This window comes from Coregonus clupeaformis, chromosome 35 (assembly GCF_020615455.1).
Source record: "Coregonus clupeaformis isolate EN_2021a chromosome 35, ASM2061545v1, whole genome shotgun sequence".
NCBI lineage: Eukaryota > Metazoa > Chordata > Actinopteri > Salmoniformes > Salmonidae > Coregonus > Coregonus clupeaformis.
This window is the reverse complement of record NC_059226.1, coordinates 38,770,429-38,784,191: the sequence shown is the minus strand read 5'-3', so window position 1 is coordinate 38,784,191 and position 13,763 is coordinate 38,770,429. Positions and strand designations below refer to the sequence as shown.

At 43.6% G+C, this 13,763-nt stretch overlaps 1 protein-coding gene across 1 annotated transcript in view; it reads right to left on the bottom strand.

The window, feature by feature from the left end:
- The window catches only part of LOC121551709 (circadian locomoter output cycles protein kaput), a 41,467-nt gene extending 31,392 nt beyond the window's left edge, over nucleotides 1-10,075 (bottom strand). The window contains exons 1-3 of the mRNA XM_045211083.1: nucleotides 9,947-10,075; nucleotides 4,382-4,511; nucleotides 2,045-2,134 (exon numbers count right to left, since the gene is read on the bottom strand). Of these exons, the coding sequence (XP_045067018.1) occupies nucleotides 2,045-2,061 (17 nt within the window). The 5' untranslated portion in view covers nucleotides 2,062-2,134; nucleotides 4,382-4,511; nucleotides 9,947-10,075. The remainder of the gene's footprint in view (nucleotides 1-2,044; nucleotides 2,135-4,381; nucleotides 4,512-9,946) is intronic.
- Nucleotides 10,076-13,763: the final 3,688 nt, after the last annotated feature.

Here is a 13,763-nt window from a genome sequence, read left to right as displayed (position 1 = left end):
CCATCTAGACACCGTTGCCCTGAGCACACAAAAAACTATACATACCTCGGCCTAAACATCAGAGACACAGGTAACTTCCACAAAGCTGTGAACGATCTGAGAGACAAGGCAAGAAGGGCCTTCTATGCCATTAAAAGGAACATAAAATTCGACATACCAATTAGGATCTGGCTAAAAATATTTGAATCAGTTATAAAACCCATTGCCCTTTATGGTTGTGAGGTCTGGAGTCCGCTCACCAACCAAGAATTCACAAAATGGGACAAACACCAAATTGAGACTCTGCATGCAGCATACAGCAAAAATATCCTCTGTGTACAACGAAAAACACAAAATAATGGATGCAGAGCAGAATTAGGCCGATACCCGCTAATTATCAAAATCCAGAAAAGTGGTGTTAAATTCTATAACACTTAAAAGGAAGTGATTCCCAAACCTTCCATAACAAAGCCATCACCTACAGAGAGATGAACCTGGAGAAGAGTCCCCTAAGCAAGCTGGTCCTAGGGCTCTGTTCACAAACACAAACAGACCCCACAGAGCCCCAGGACATCAACACAATTAGACCCAACCAAATCATGAGAAAACAAAAAGAGAATTACTTGACACATTGGAAAGAATTAACAAAAAAACAGAGCAAACTAGAATGCTATTTGGCCCTAAACAGAGAATCCACAGTGGCAGAATACCTGACCACTGTGACTGACCCAAAATTAAGGAAAGCTTTGATTATATACAGACTCAGAGAGCATAGCCTTGCTATTGAGAAAGGCCGCCGTAGGCAGACCTGGCTCTCAAGAGAAGACAGGCTATGTGCACACTGCCCACAAAATGAGGTGGAAACTGAGCTGCACTTCCTAACCTCCTGCCAAATGTATGACCATATTAGAGACACATTTTTCCCTGAGATTACACAGACCCACAAAGAATTAGAAAACAAATCCAATTTTGATAAACTCCCATATCTACTGGGTGAAAAACCACAGTGTGCCATCACAGCAGCAAGATTTGTGACCTGTTGCCACAAGAAAAGGGCAACCAGGAAGAACAAAACCATTGTAAATACACCCATATTTATGTTTATTTATTTTCCCATTTGTACTTTAACTATTTGCACATCATTACAACACTGTATATATACATAATATGACATTTGAAATGTCTTTATTCTTTTGAAACTTCTGAGTGTAATGTTTACTGTTCATATTTATTGTTTATTTCACTTTTGTTTACTATCTACTTCACTTGCTTTGGCAATGTAAACATATGTTTCCCATGCCAATAAAGCCCTTAAATTGAATTAGAGAGAGAGAGACAGAGAGAGAGAGAGAGAGAGAGAGAGACAGCGACAGAGAGAGAGAGAGAGAGAGAGAGAGAGAGAGAGAGAGAGAGAGAGAGAGAGACAGAGAGACAGAGAGAGAGAGAGAGAGAGAGAGAGAGAGACAGAGAGACAGAGCGAGAGAGAGAGAGAGACAGAGAGAGAGAGAGACAGAGAGACAGAGAGAGAGAGAGAGAGAGAGAGAGAGAGAGAGAGAGAGAGAGAGAGAGAGAGAGAGAGAGAGAGAGAGAGAGAGAGAGACAGAGACAGAGACAGAGACAGAGAGACAGAGAGACAGAGAGACAGAGAGACAGAGAGACAGAGACAGAGAGAGAGCGAGAGAGACAGAGAGAGACAGAGACAGAGACAGAGACAGCGACAGAGACAGCGACAGAGAGAGAGAGAGAGAGAGAGAGAGAGAGAGAGAGAGAGAGAGAGAGAGAGAGAGAGAGACAGAGAGACAGAGAGACAGAGAGAGAGAGAGAGAGAGACAGAGAGACAGAGCGAGAGAGAGAGAGAGACAGAGAGAGAGAGAGACAGAGAGAGAGAGAGAGAGAGAGAGAGAGAGACAGAGAGACAGAGAGAGAGAGAGAGAGAGAGAGAGAGAGAGAGAGAGAGAGAGAGAGAGAGAGAGAGAGAGAGAGGTATCTGTGTCAGTGGGTGGGAGTAATGGCAAGTATTTCTGAATGCGTATTAAAGTAGGGATGTGTGTGTGTTATAACCTACCCTATGCTTGATGTCATGACTGGCTGTTGTTCAGGACTGTGGCTGCAGTGAAACAGTCTTTAGGCGTGAGGTAGTCATTTGGAAGAGGACCTGGAAGGATCAGAGAGAACAGTGAATTAACACACACATCATCCTTCCATAACACACTACACACACACAGTAAATAACCACATCATCCTTCCATAACACACTACACACACACAGTAAATAACCACATCATCCATCCATCACTTCATTGGAGTCCACCTGTGGTAAATTCAATTTATTGGACATGATTTGGAAAGGCACACACCTGTCTATACAGTGGGGGAAAAAAGTATTTAGTCAGCCACCAATTGTGCAAGTTCTCCCACTTAAAAAGATGAGAGAGGCCTGTAATTTTCATCATAGGTACACGTCAACTATGACAGACAAAATGAGAAAAAAAATCCAGAAAATCACATTGTAGGATGTTTTATGAATTTATTTGCAAATTATGGTGGAAAATAAGTATTTGGTCAATAACAAACAAGCAAGATTTCTGGCTCTCACAGACCTGTAACTTCTTCTTTAAGAGGCTCCTCTGTCCTCCACTCGTTACCTGTATTAATGGCATCTGTTTGAACTTGTTATCAGTATAAAAGACACCTGTCCACAACCTCAAACAGTCACACTCCAAACTCCACTATGGCCAAGACCAAAGAGCTGTCAAAGGACACCAGAAACAACATTGTAGACCTGCACCAGGCTGGGAAGACTGAATCTGCAATAGGTAAGCAGCTTGGTTTGAAGAAATCAACTGTGGGAGCAATTATTAGGAAATGGAAGACATACAAGACCACTGATAATCTCCCTCGATCTGGGGCTCCACGCAAGATCTCACCCCGTGGGGTCAAAATGATCACAAGAACGGTGAGCAAAAATCCCAGAACCACACGGGGGACCTAGTGAATGACCTGCAGAGAGCTGGGACCAAAGTAACAAAGCCTACCATCAGTAACACACTACGCCGCCAGGGACTCAAATCCTGCAGTGCAGACGTGTCCCCCTGCTTAAGCCAGTACATGTCCAGGCCCGTCTGAAGTTTGCTAGAGTGCATTTGGATGATCCAGAAGAGGATTGGGAGAATGTCATATGGTCAGATGAAACCAAAATATAACTTTTTGGTAAAAACTCAACTCGTCGTGTTTGGAGGACAAAGAATGCTGAGTTGCATCCAAAGAACACCATACCTACTGTGAAGCATGGGGGTGGAAACATCATGCTTTGGGGCTGTTTTTCTGCAAAGGGACCAGGACGACTGATCCGTGTAAAGGAAAGAATGAATGGGGCCATGTATCGTGAGATTTTGAGTGAAAACCTCCTTCCATCAGCAAGGGCATTGAAGATGAAACGTGGCTGGGTCTTTCAGCATGACAATGATCCCAAACACAACGAAGGACGAAGGAGTGGCTTCGTAAGAAGCATTTCAAGGTCCTGGAGTGGCCTAGCCAGTCTCCAGATCTCAACCACATAGAAAATCTTTGGAGGGAGTTGAAAGTCTGTGTTGCCCAGCGACAGACCCAAAACATCACTGCTCTAGAGGAGATCTGCATGGAGGAATGGGCCAAAATACCAGCAACAGTGTGTGAAAACCTTGTGAAGACTTACAGAAAACGTTTGACCTGTGTCATTGCCAACAAAGGGTATATAACAAAGTATTGAGAAACTTTTGTTATTGACCAAATACTTATTTTCCACCATAATTTGCAAATAAATAAATTAAAAATCCTACAATGTGATTTTCTGGAGAAAAAAAATCTCAATTTGTCTGTCATAGTTGACGTGTACCTATGATGAAAATTACAGGCCTCTCTCATCTTTTTAAGTGGGAGAACTTGCACAATTGGTGGCTGACTAAATACTTTTTTTCCCCACTGTATTATATATATATATATATATATATATATATATATATATATATATATATATATATATATTTATTTATTTTTTTACTTTTTTTTTTATACTGGCCCCCCGTGGCCCCCTGTGGGAAACAAACCCACAACCCTGGCGTTGCAAACGCCATGCTCTACCAACTGAGCTACATCCCTTCCGGAAATTCCCTCCCCTACCCTGGACGACGCTGGGCCAATTGTGCGCCGCCCCATGGGTCTCCTGGTCGCGGCCGGCTACGACAGAGGGTTCTACATGGAACCCAAAACAGTTCTACCTGGAACCAAAATGGGTTCTCCTATGGGGACAGCCGAATAACCCTTTTTTCTAAAAGTGTAACAAACAATACAACTCCTATTGAAGCACATCAAATGCTCTCTCCCTCCCTCCCTCCCTCCCTCACTCCCTCACTCCCTCACTCACCCCACTGCAGCCTGTGTGTGATCAGTTTCAGCTCGTTCTCAGGGGTTGTGGTGGGGATCAGGGGTTAAAGGTGAATCCGAGGTCACCGCTATCATCTCTGGATGGGGCCCAACATGGCCATCACTTCACCCTGCAGCACACAAACACAGTTGTCACGTTTAACTTCTCTATTTTAACAGTTATAAACATAATATTATAAATATTACAATTCCTGACCATTTAGGCCTCAAACATTAATCTATGCAATACAATCACCACAAGGGGGTGTACTGTACATCAAGCTGTCTCACTACAGAAACAGGAGATAGACTAGTGTCCTGTCCAGGGGGTGTACTGTACATCAAGCTGTCACACTACAGAAACAGGAGATAGACTAGTGTCCTGTCCAGGGGGTGTACTGTACATCAAGCTGTCTCACTACAGAAACAGGAGATAGACTAGTGTCCTGTCCAGGGGGTGTACTGTACATCAAGCTGTCTCACTACAGAAACAGGAGATAGACTAGTGTCCTGTCCAGGGGGTGTACTGTACATCAAGCTGTCACACTACAGAAACAGGAGATAGACTAGTGTCCTGTCCAGGGGATGTACTGTACATCAAGCTGTCTCACTACAGAAACAGGAGATAGACTAGTGTCCTGTCCAGGGGATGTACTGTACATCAAGCTGTCTCACTACAGAAACAGGAGATAGACTAGTGTCCTGTCCAGGGGGTGTACTGTACATCAAGCTGTCTCACTACAGAAACAGGAGATAGACTAGTGTCCTGTCCAGGGGGTGTACTGTACATCAAGCTGTCTCACTACAGAAACAGGAGATAGACTAGTGTCCTGTCCAGGGGGTGTACTGTACATCAAGCTGTCTCACTACAGAAACAGGAGATATACTAGTGTCCTGTCCAGGGGGTGTACTGTACATCAAGCTGTCTCACTACAGAAACAGGAGATAGACTAGTGTCCTGTCCAGGGGGTGTCCTGTACATCAAGCTGTCTCCCTACAGAAACAGGAGATAGACTAGTGTCCTCTCCAGGGGGTGTCCTGTACATCAAGCTGTCTCACTACAGAAACAGGAGATAGACTAGTGTCCTGTCCAGGGGGTGTACTGGTACATCAAGCTGTCTCACTACAGAAACAGGAGATAGACTAGTGTCCTGTCCAGGGGGTGTACTGTACATCAAGCTGTCTCACTACAGAAACAGGAGATAGACTAGTGTCCTGTCCAGGGGGTGTACTGGTACATCAAGCTGTCTCACTACAGAAACAGGAGATAGACTAGTGTCCTGTCCAGGGGGTGTACTGTACATCAAGCTGTCTCACTACAGAAACAGGAGATAGACTAGTGTCCTGTCCAGGGGGTGTACTGTACATCAAGCTGTCTCACTACAGAAACAGGAGATAGACTAGTGTCCTGTCCAGGGGGTGTACTGTACATCAAGCTGTCTCACTACAGAAACAGGAGATAGACTAGTGTCCTGTCCAGGGGGTGTACTGGTACATCAAGCTGTCTCACTACAGAAACAGGAGATAGACTAGTGTCCTGTCCAGGGGTGTACTGGTACATCAAGCTGTCACACTACAGAAACAGGAGATAGACTAGTGTCCTGTCCAGGGGGTGTACTGGTACATCAAGCTGTCTCACTACAGAAACAGGAGATAGACTAGTGTCCTGTCCAGGGGGTGTACTGGTACATCAAGCTGCCTCACTACAGAAACAGGAGATAGACTAGTGTCCTGTCCAGGGGGTGTACTGGTACATCAAGCTGTCTCACTACAGAAACAGGAGATAGACTAGTGTCCTGTCCAGGGGGTGTACTGGTACATCAAGCTGTCTCACTACAGAAACAGGAGATAGACTAGTGTCCTGTCCAGGGGGTGTACTGTACATCAAGCTGTCTCACTACAGAAACAGGAGATAGACTAGTGTCCTGTCCAGGGGGTGTACTGTACATCAAGCTGTCTCACTACAGAAACAGGAGATAGACTAGTGTCCTGTCCAGGGGGTGTACTGGTACATCAAGCTGTCTCACTACAGAAACAGGAGATAGACTAGTGTCCTGTCCAGGGGATGTACTGTACATCAAGCTGTCTCACTACAGAAACAGGAGATAGACTAGTGTCCTGTCCAGGGGATGTACTGTACATCAAGCTGTCTCACTACAGAAACAGGAGATAGACTAGTGTCCTATCCAGGGGATGTACTGTACATCAAGCTGTCTCACTACAGAAACAGGAGATAGACTAGTGTCCTGTCCAGGGGATGTACTGTACATCAAGCTGTCTCACTACAGAAACAGGAGATAGACTAAAGCCCCTTTGGGCCGTTCTGGCTTGGACATTATAATAAACTTTAGAATCCATCCAAGCATTTAAAGCATTCATGCATTTATAAACATTATAACATTACAAATCATAAGCATGTTTATAATGGCTTATTCATGAATGTTATTATAAATATGAACCCTTTATTCTACCAGGGAGATCACATTGGACATTTATGACAGACATATTTTTGTTTAAATGTGGGTTTTAGGCTGGGTATCTGTAAAACACTTTGTCACAATAGCTGATGAAAAACGGGCTTTATAAAAATACATTTGTATTTTATTAGAAATGTGCTTTGTGAACCCTAGCCGAGGAAACAAGCACACATTTAATGGCACACATAATGCTGAAAACATACATCAGACATTTCCTAGTATCTAGGGTGAAACGGAATCTCCTGCTACAGAGACATGGGCAACCCCAGCAGCACACGGCTATCCACCTGATTCAGATATGAATCAAATCAGCCCTTGATGAACTAAAATCAGGTGTTAGCACTGGAACAAGAGTCTGTAATATAGCGTTATACTACACTGAACAAAAATATAAACGCAACATGTGAAGTGTTGGTCCCATGTTTCGTGAGCTGAAATAAAAGATCCCAGAAATGTTCCATAAGCACAAAAAGCTTATTTCTCTCAAATGTTGTGCACTAATTTGTTTACATCCCAGTTTGTGAGCATTTCTCCTTTGCCAGGGTTTGCTGTTGTGAACAGAGTGCCCCATGGTGACGGTGGGGTTATGGTATGGGCCGGCATAAGCTACGGACAATGAACACAATCACATTTTATCGATGGCAATTTGAATGCACAGAGATACCGTGACGAGATCCTGAGGCCCATTGTCGTGCCATTCATCCGCCGCCATCACCTCATGTTTCAGCATGATAATGCACGGCCCCATGTCGCAAGGATCTGTACACAATTCCTGGAAGCTGAAAATGTCCCAGTTCTTCCATGGACTGCATACTCACCAGACATGTTACCCATTGAGCATGTTTGGGATGCTCTGGATTGACGTGTACGACAGTGTTCCAGTTCCCGCCAATATCCAGCAACAGCCATTGAAGAGGAGTGGGACAACATTCCACAGGCCACAATCAACAGCCTGATCAACTCTATTCGAAGGAGATGTGTTGTGTTGCATTGCATGAGTCAAATGGAGGTCACACCAGATACTGACTGGTTTTCTGATCCAGTCTTTAAGGTATCTGTGACCAACAGATGCATATCTGTATTCCCAGTCATGTGAAATCCATAGATTAGGGCCTAATTAATTTATTTCAATTGACTGGTTTCCTTATATGAACTGTAACTCAGTAAAATCTCTGAAATTGTTTCATGTTGCGTTTATATTTCTCTTCAGTATACAATTCACCCTACCTATAATTCACACTACCTATAATATATACATATTTACAAATATTTTCACATGGTGATGTTTCTATTAGCTAAGAACACAAACAGTTTGTTCTTAAGGGCAGCGGTCTAAGGCACTGCTTCTCAGTGCTTGAGGCGTCACTACAGACCGAGTGGTGCAGCGGTCTAAGGCACTGCTTCTCAGTGCTAGAGGCGCCACTACAGACCGAGTGGGGCAGCGGTCTAAGGCACTGCTTCTCAGTGCTTGAGGCGCCACTACAGACCGAGTGGCGCAGCGGTCTAAGGCACTGCTTCTCAGTGCTTGAGGCGTCACTACAGACCGAGTGGTGCAGCGGTCTAAGGCACTGCTTCTCAGTGCTTGAGGCGCCACTACAGACCGAGTGGTGCAGCGGTCTAAGGCACTGCTTCTCAGTGCTTGAGGCGTCACTACAGACCGAGTGGTGCAGCGGTCTAAGGCACTGCTTCTCAGTGCTTGAGGCGCCACTACAGACCCCCTGGTTCGATTCCAGGGCGGCAGGTAGCTTAGTGGGTAAGAGTGTTGTGCCAGTAACCGAAAGGTCGCTGGTTCAAATCCCCGAGCCGACTAGGTGAACAATCTGTCGATGTGCCCTAATTGCTCCTGTAAATCGCTCTGCTAAATGACTAAAACGTAATGTATCACAACCGTCCGTGATTGGGAGTCCCATAGGGCGGCGCACAATTTTCCCAGCGTCGTCCGGTGTAGGCCGTCATTGTAAATAAGAATTTGTTCTTAAAGGACTTTCTTAAATTTACTGTGATTTTAATGCCCTGATTTCTATAGGTACATTATTCCAGTCAGATGGGCTTTTGTATCTGAAAGATCTTACCCGAACCTCGTGATGTACCCATGCAATTTGTCATTGCTGCTGATGTCGAAATGAGCAGTGTGTCTTGTAAAGTTAGGTGTTCCTTAACATATACAGGGTCATTTAAGTTGATACATTTAAAAATTAAATGGATACCAATGCAGTTGTCTTCCGTTTGGGAGTGACAGACAATTTAGTGATTCATACACTGGGCAATGATGCATCCAATAATACATCTGCAAAGATCGTTATAGATGACATGTAATTCGCTAGTTAAGCCCCAGAAACGGCTACGCGCGGTGGATGTTGGATAGCAACAAAAAAAAAAGCCACAGGTGTTCGCGTTATACAACCGAAAAAAAGATATCCTCCCAACCATAGCTGCAGAAAAAAACTGACCAGGTAACATACCAGACCATTTTCTTAGAATTCCGACGACGGGAATCCATTCCAACTGACTTCGAAAATGTTGAATGCAATTCTACGAAGGCTCAATCAATCACCAAGAGCGACATAGCTGACAGATCTCAAAAGCTGGCGGGTGTTCGAGTCCAGCCAAGCTGTCACGCAACTATTGACATTGACACAATGTAGCAAAGCTAGCATAGCAGCTCATCTTCAACAATGTAGCGATCTACGTTCGAAATGGTTACAATTTGCTCGAAAACTGGAACATCGATTAGATAGCGAGGAGATAGCGATGCAAAAAAACATTTCGCGGCAGACGCACACACACATACAGTAGCACACATTCACACGCTCGCTCGCCCACACACTCTACACCACACACACACACACACACACACACACACACACACACACACACACACACACACACACACACACAGCTCTCTCTCTCTCGAATGTGGGTCAGTGGGCCTAGTCGTGTCCCGAGCGTGCGGAAACGGTTCCAAAGCCCCATCTGCAGTCCCCCGCTTGCTTCCGTGGGCTAAAAATACATTTGTACACCTCTCCGCTGAGCGATTCCACCGTATAACAAGAAATTGACCGTTATAAATATATGTTTTAACATCTTACCTGCCCCAATTTTACATTTAATGGCTCCGCGTTTTTGTTTTTCAGAGGTTGATTCGGGGGGGGTTGGACTCTAGCTCGGAGAAAAACAGGAGGCTTCTACTTCATATTCAGCCATACAGTCATGCGCAATAGAGAATATAGGGAGCACTATTTGGCAAGTACAGTAGAGATACTTCAAAAGCAAAGCAAGGCGAGTCAACAGCGACGAACAGGATATCATGGGTGCTTCGGTGCTATTTTATGAATAAGTCAGTTTGAAGAACGTTTTTTTTTTTTTGCTTTATAATGACCTTGTAAGACTGGTTGTGAAACAAGTGTGAAATATGATATGGCAATGGTGAACTGGTGATTATGAATTACTGTTTTTTTTAAATAATAGGCTATTTATACACATAGAAACTAAACAATCACAGAAGAATTTCATTGATACTTTCCTTCCATTTCTCAAACCCCTCCGTGCATTGTGACTGTCAAGGAAATATCATATTTCATGATGATTCGATGCATGGAAGTAGGCTCTCTCGTTTCATTTTCCACTTCACAGAATCACAGTTCCACCGTTGCAAAAATCACTGTGATTTATCTTAGGGTTAATCTAGAGATAGGATACGGTTCACATAGCCTATATATGGAACTGATATTAACGTAGAGCTCCAAAAGGTTTCTATCGCTTCCATCGAGGAACAGTTCAGGAAGGTGGATTCCCTCTATCGTCCAATCACAGGCTCTGAATGTCCGTGACGCAGTGAATCAGAAAATGGTGCGAGGTCCCCCTGTTGTCTACATTTAATACTGTATCCATTGTGAGTGTACAAATTAGCCTGTATTCGTCTGGGGCATGGACTCTACAAGGTGTCGAAAGCGTTCCACAGGGATGCTGGGCCATGTTGACTCCTATGCTTCCCACGGTTGAGGTGAAGGAACAAAAAAGTGAGCACGAGAGGGGGGGTGAATTTGGGAGCTCTGAGGTACCGGAACGCATGAGAGAAGAAAAAAAAATCACCTTTATAGTAAAGCATTGCATGCATATACTCGCATTTGCGTAGTGGCATAGAGCAGCAGAAGTGGAGGCACTTACAGAAGTTGCACACATGGGGAAATATTTTAGTAGCTTAGGATCCGGGAATTGTTTTGCCTTTTATAAACGCATTTCATGCAATTCTACCTTATTTTACAGGACTGGAAACTGACAAACTGACAATCTGAAATCAATAAAAAAAAACGACCCTTGTCATGAATCCATCAATAGCCTAGGTTTAGATGTGTGGAGACATATTGTAGGCTACAATATGAGGAGGAAATTATAGTCCTTAAAATGCTTTCCCGTTTCATTGACTCACACCCAATGATGCACGCCTCACTCACTGGTGATGGCCAAGGCGCTTGTGCCAAAAGCCTAGCTCTCTCTTGTTATCCTTTGTAAAACAATATTTGGAAGTTGGTCAAATATTTTGGAAGCCTAGAACAGACAGATTAGAATATTCTCTTTTCAGCAGGAGCTACACTAAAGGTCAACAGTTTTAGAACACCTGCTCATTCAAGGGTTTTTCTTTATTTTTTACAATTTTCTACAGTGTAGAATAATAGTGAAGACATCATAAAACTATGAAATAACACACGTGGAATCATGTAGTAACCAAAAAAAGTGTTAAACAAATCAAAATATATTTTATATTTGAGATTCTTCAAATAGCCACCCTTTTCCTTGATGACAGCTTTGCACACTCTTGGCATTCTCTCAACCAACGTCATGAGGTAGTCACCTGGAATGCATTTAAATTAACAGGTGTGCCTTGTTAAAAGTTAATTTGTGGAATTTCTTTCCTTCTTAATGCGTTTGAGACAATCAGTTGGGGGGGTATACAGGAGATAGCCCTATTTGGTAAAACACCAAGTCCATATTATGGCAAGAACAGCTCAAATAAGCAAAGAGAAACGACAGTCCATCATTACTTTAAGACATGAAGGTCAGTCAATACGGAACATTTCAAGAACTTTGAACGTTTCTTCAAGTGCAATTGCAAAGTCCATCAAACGCTATGATGAAACTGGCTCTCATGAGGACCGCCACAGGAATGGAAAACCCAGAGTTACCTCTGCTGCAGAGGATAAGTTCATTAGAGTTACCAGCCTCAGAAATTGCAGCCCAAATAAATGCTTCACAGAGTTCAAGTAACAGACACACATCAACATCAACTGTTCAGAGGAGATTGTGTGAATCAGGCCTTCATGGTCGAATTGCTGCAAATAAACCACTACTAAAGGACACCAATAAGAAGAAGATATTTGCTTGGGCCAAGAAACACGAGCAATGGACATTAGACCGGTGGAAATTTGTCCTTTGGTGTGGAGTCCAAATTGGAGATTTTTGGTTCCAACCGCTGTGTCTTTGTGAGACGCGGTGTAGGTGAATGGATGATCTCTGCATGTGTATTTCTCACCGTGAAGCATGGAGGAGGAGGTGTTATGGTGTGGGGTTGCTTTGCTGGTGACCCTGTCTGTGATTTATTTAGAATTCAAGGCACACTTAACCAGCATGGCTACCACAGCATTCTGCAGCGATACGCCATCCCATCTGGTTTGGGCTTAGTGGGACTATCATTTGTTTTTCAACAGGACAATGACCCAACACACCTCCAGGCTGTGTAATTTTTTATTTATTTATTTATTTATTTCACCTTTATTTAACCAGGTAAGCCAGTTGAGAACAGGTTCTCATTTACAACTGCGACCTGGCCAAGATAAAGCAAAGCAGTGCAATAAAAACAACACAGAGTTACATATGGGGTAAGGGCTACTTGACCAAGAAGGAGAGTGATGGAGTGCTGCATCAGATGACCTGACCTCCACAATCCCCCGACCTCAACCAAATTGAGATGGTCTGGGATGAGTCGGACCGCAGAGTGAAGGAAAAGCAGCCAACAAGTGCTCAGCATATGTGGAAACTCCTTCAAGACTGTTGGAAAAGCATTCCAGGTGAAGCTGGTTGAGAGAATACCAAGAGTGTGCAAAGCTGTCATCAAGGCAAAGGGTGGCTATTTGAAGAATCTCAAATATATTTTGATATGTTTAACACTTTTTTGGTTACTACATGATTCCATATGTGTTATTTCATAGTTTTTATGTCTTCACTATTATTCTACAATGTAGAAAATAGTAAAAAAAATATAAAGAAAAACCCTTGAATGAGTAGGTGTTCTAAAACTTTTGACCGGTAGTGTATTTGCTTTCCAACCTGTGTTTTCCCGCGATTGTATTTGAAATCATGCGAAAGGCCTGTTTTGGCTGCATGCTGTTCACTGACAGATTTGCCGGGCGTTCCCGACTGTAGGATATGCCTTGTTATTGGGATATATCCACAGCTAGGTTATTTAAAAAAATAAAAGCTATTGATCCTCGGTGGCTAAATTATAGGCCTTCTCATAGTGTAGTAAGCTATTCTGAATTATTTAATTTATTTCTGAACAGACAGCTGCAGCTGCTCCAGAACCCTTCGCGCGGCTATGATTCTACAAGGAAATACATGATGAAGTGCAACGCTGGAGAGATGATAGTTGAAGGCTCATGTCTATCAGAGCAGAGGAAGGAGAGAGATCACAGAATGTGAATCTCATTCTAATTCTGTGAGAGATACAGGCGCGCTACTCCCACAGCCACCGCCACGTGTAGGTCGCAAACATAGGTTACGAACCATAAGCACAAACCATAAGCACCCGCCGGCCCAACCCTATCCAACTTTTCGAATATCCGGCCCGGGCTGATTACGTTATTTTCGGGGGGCAGGAGGAGCCGTACTCGAATGAACTTTGATGTATTT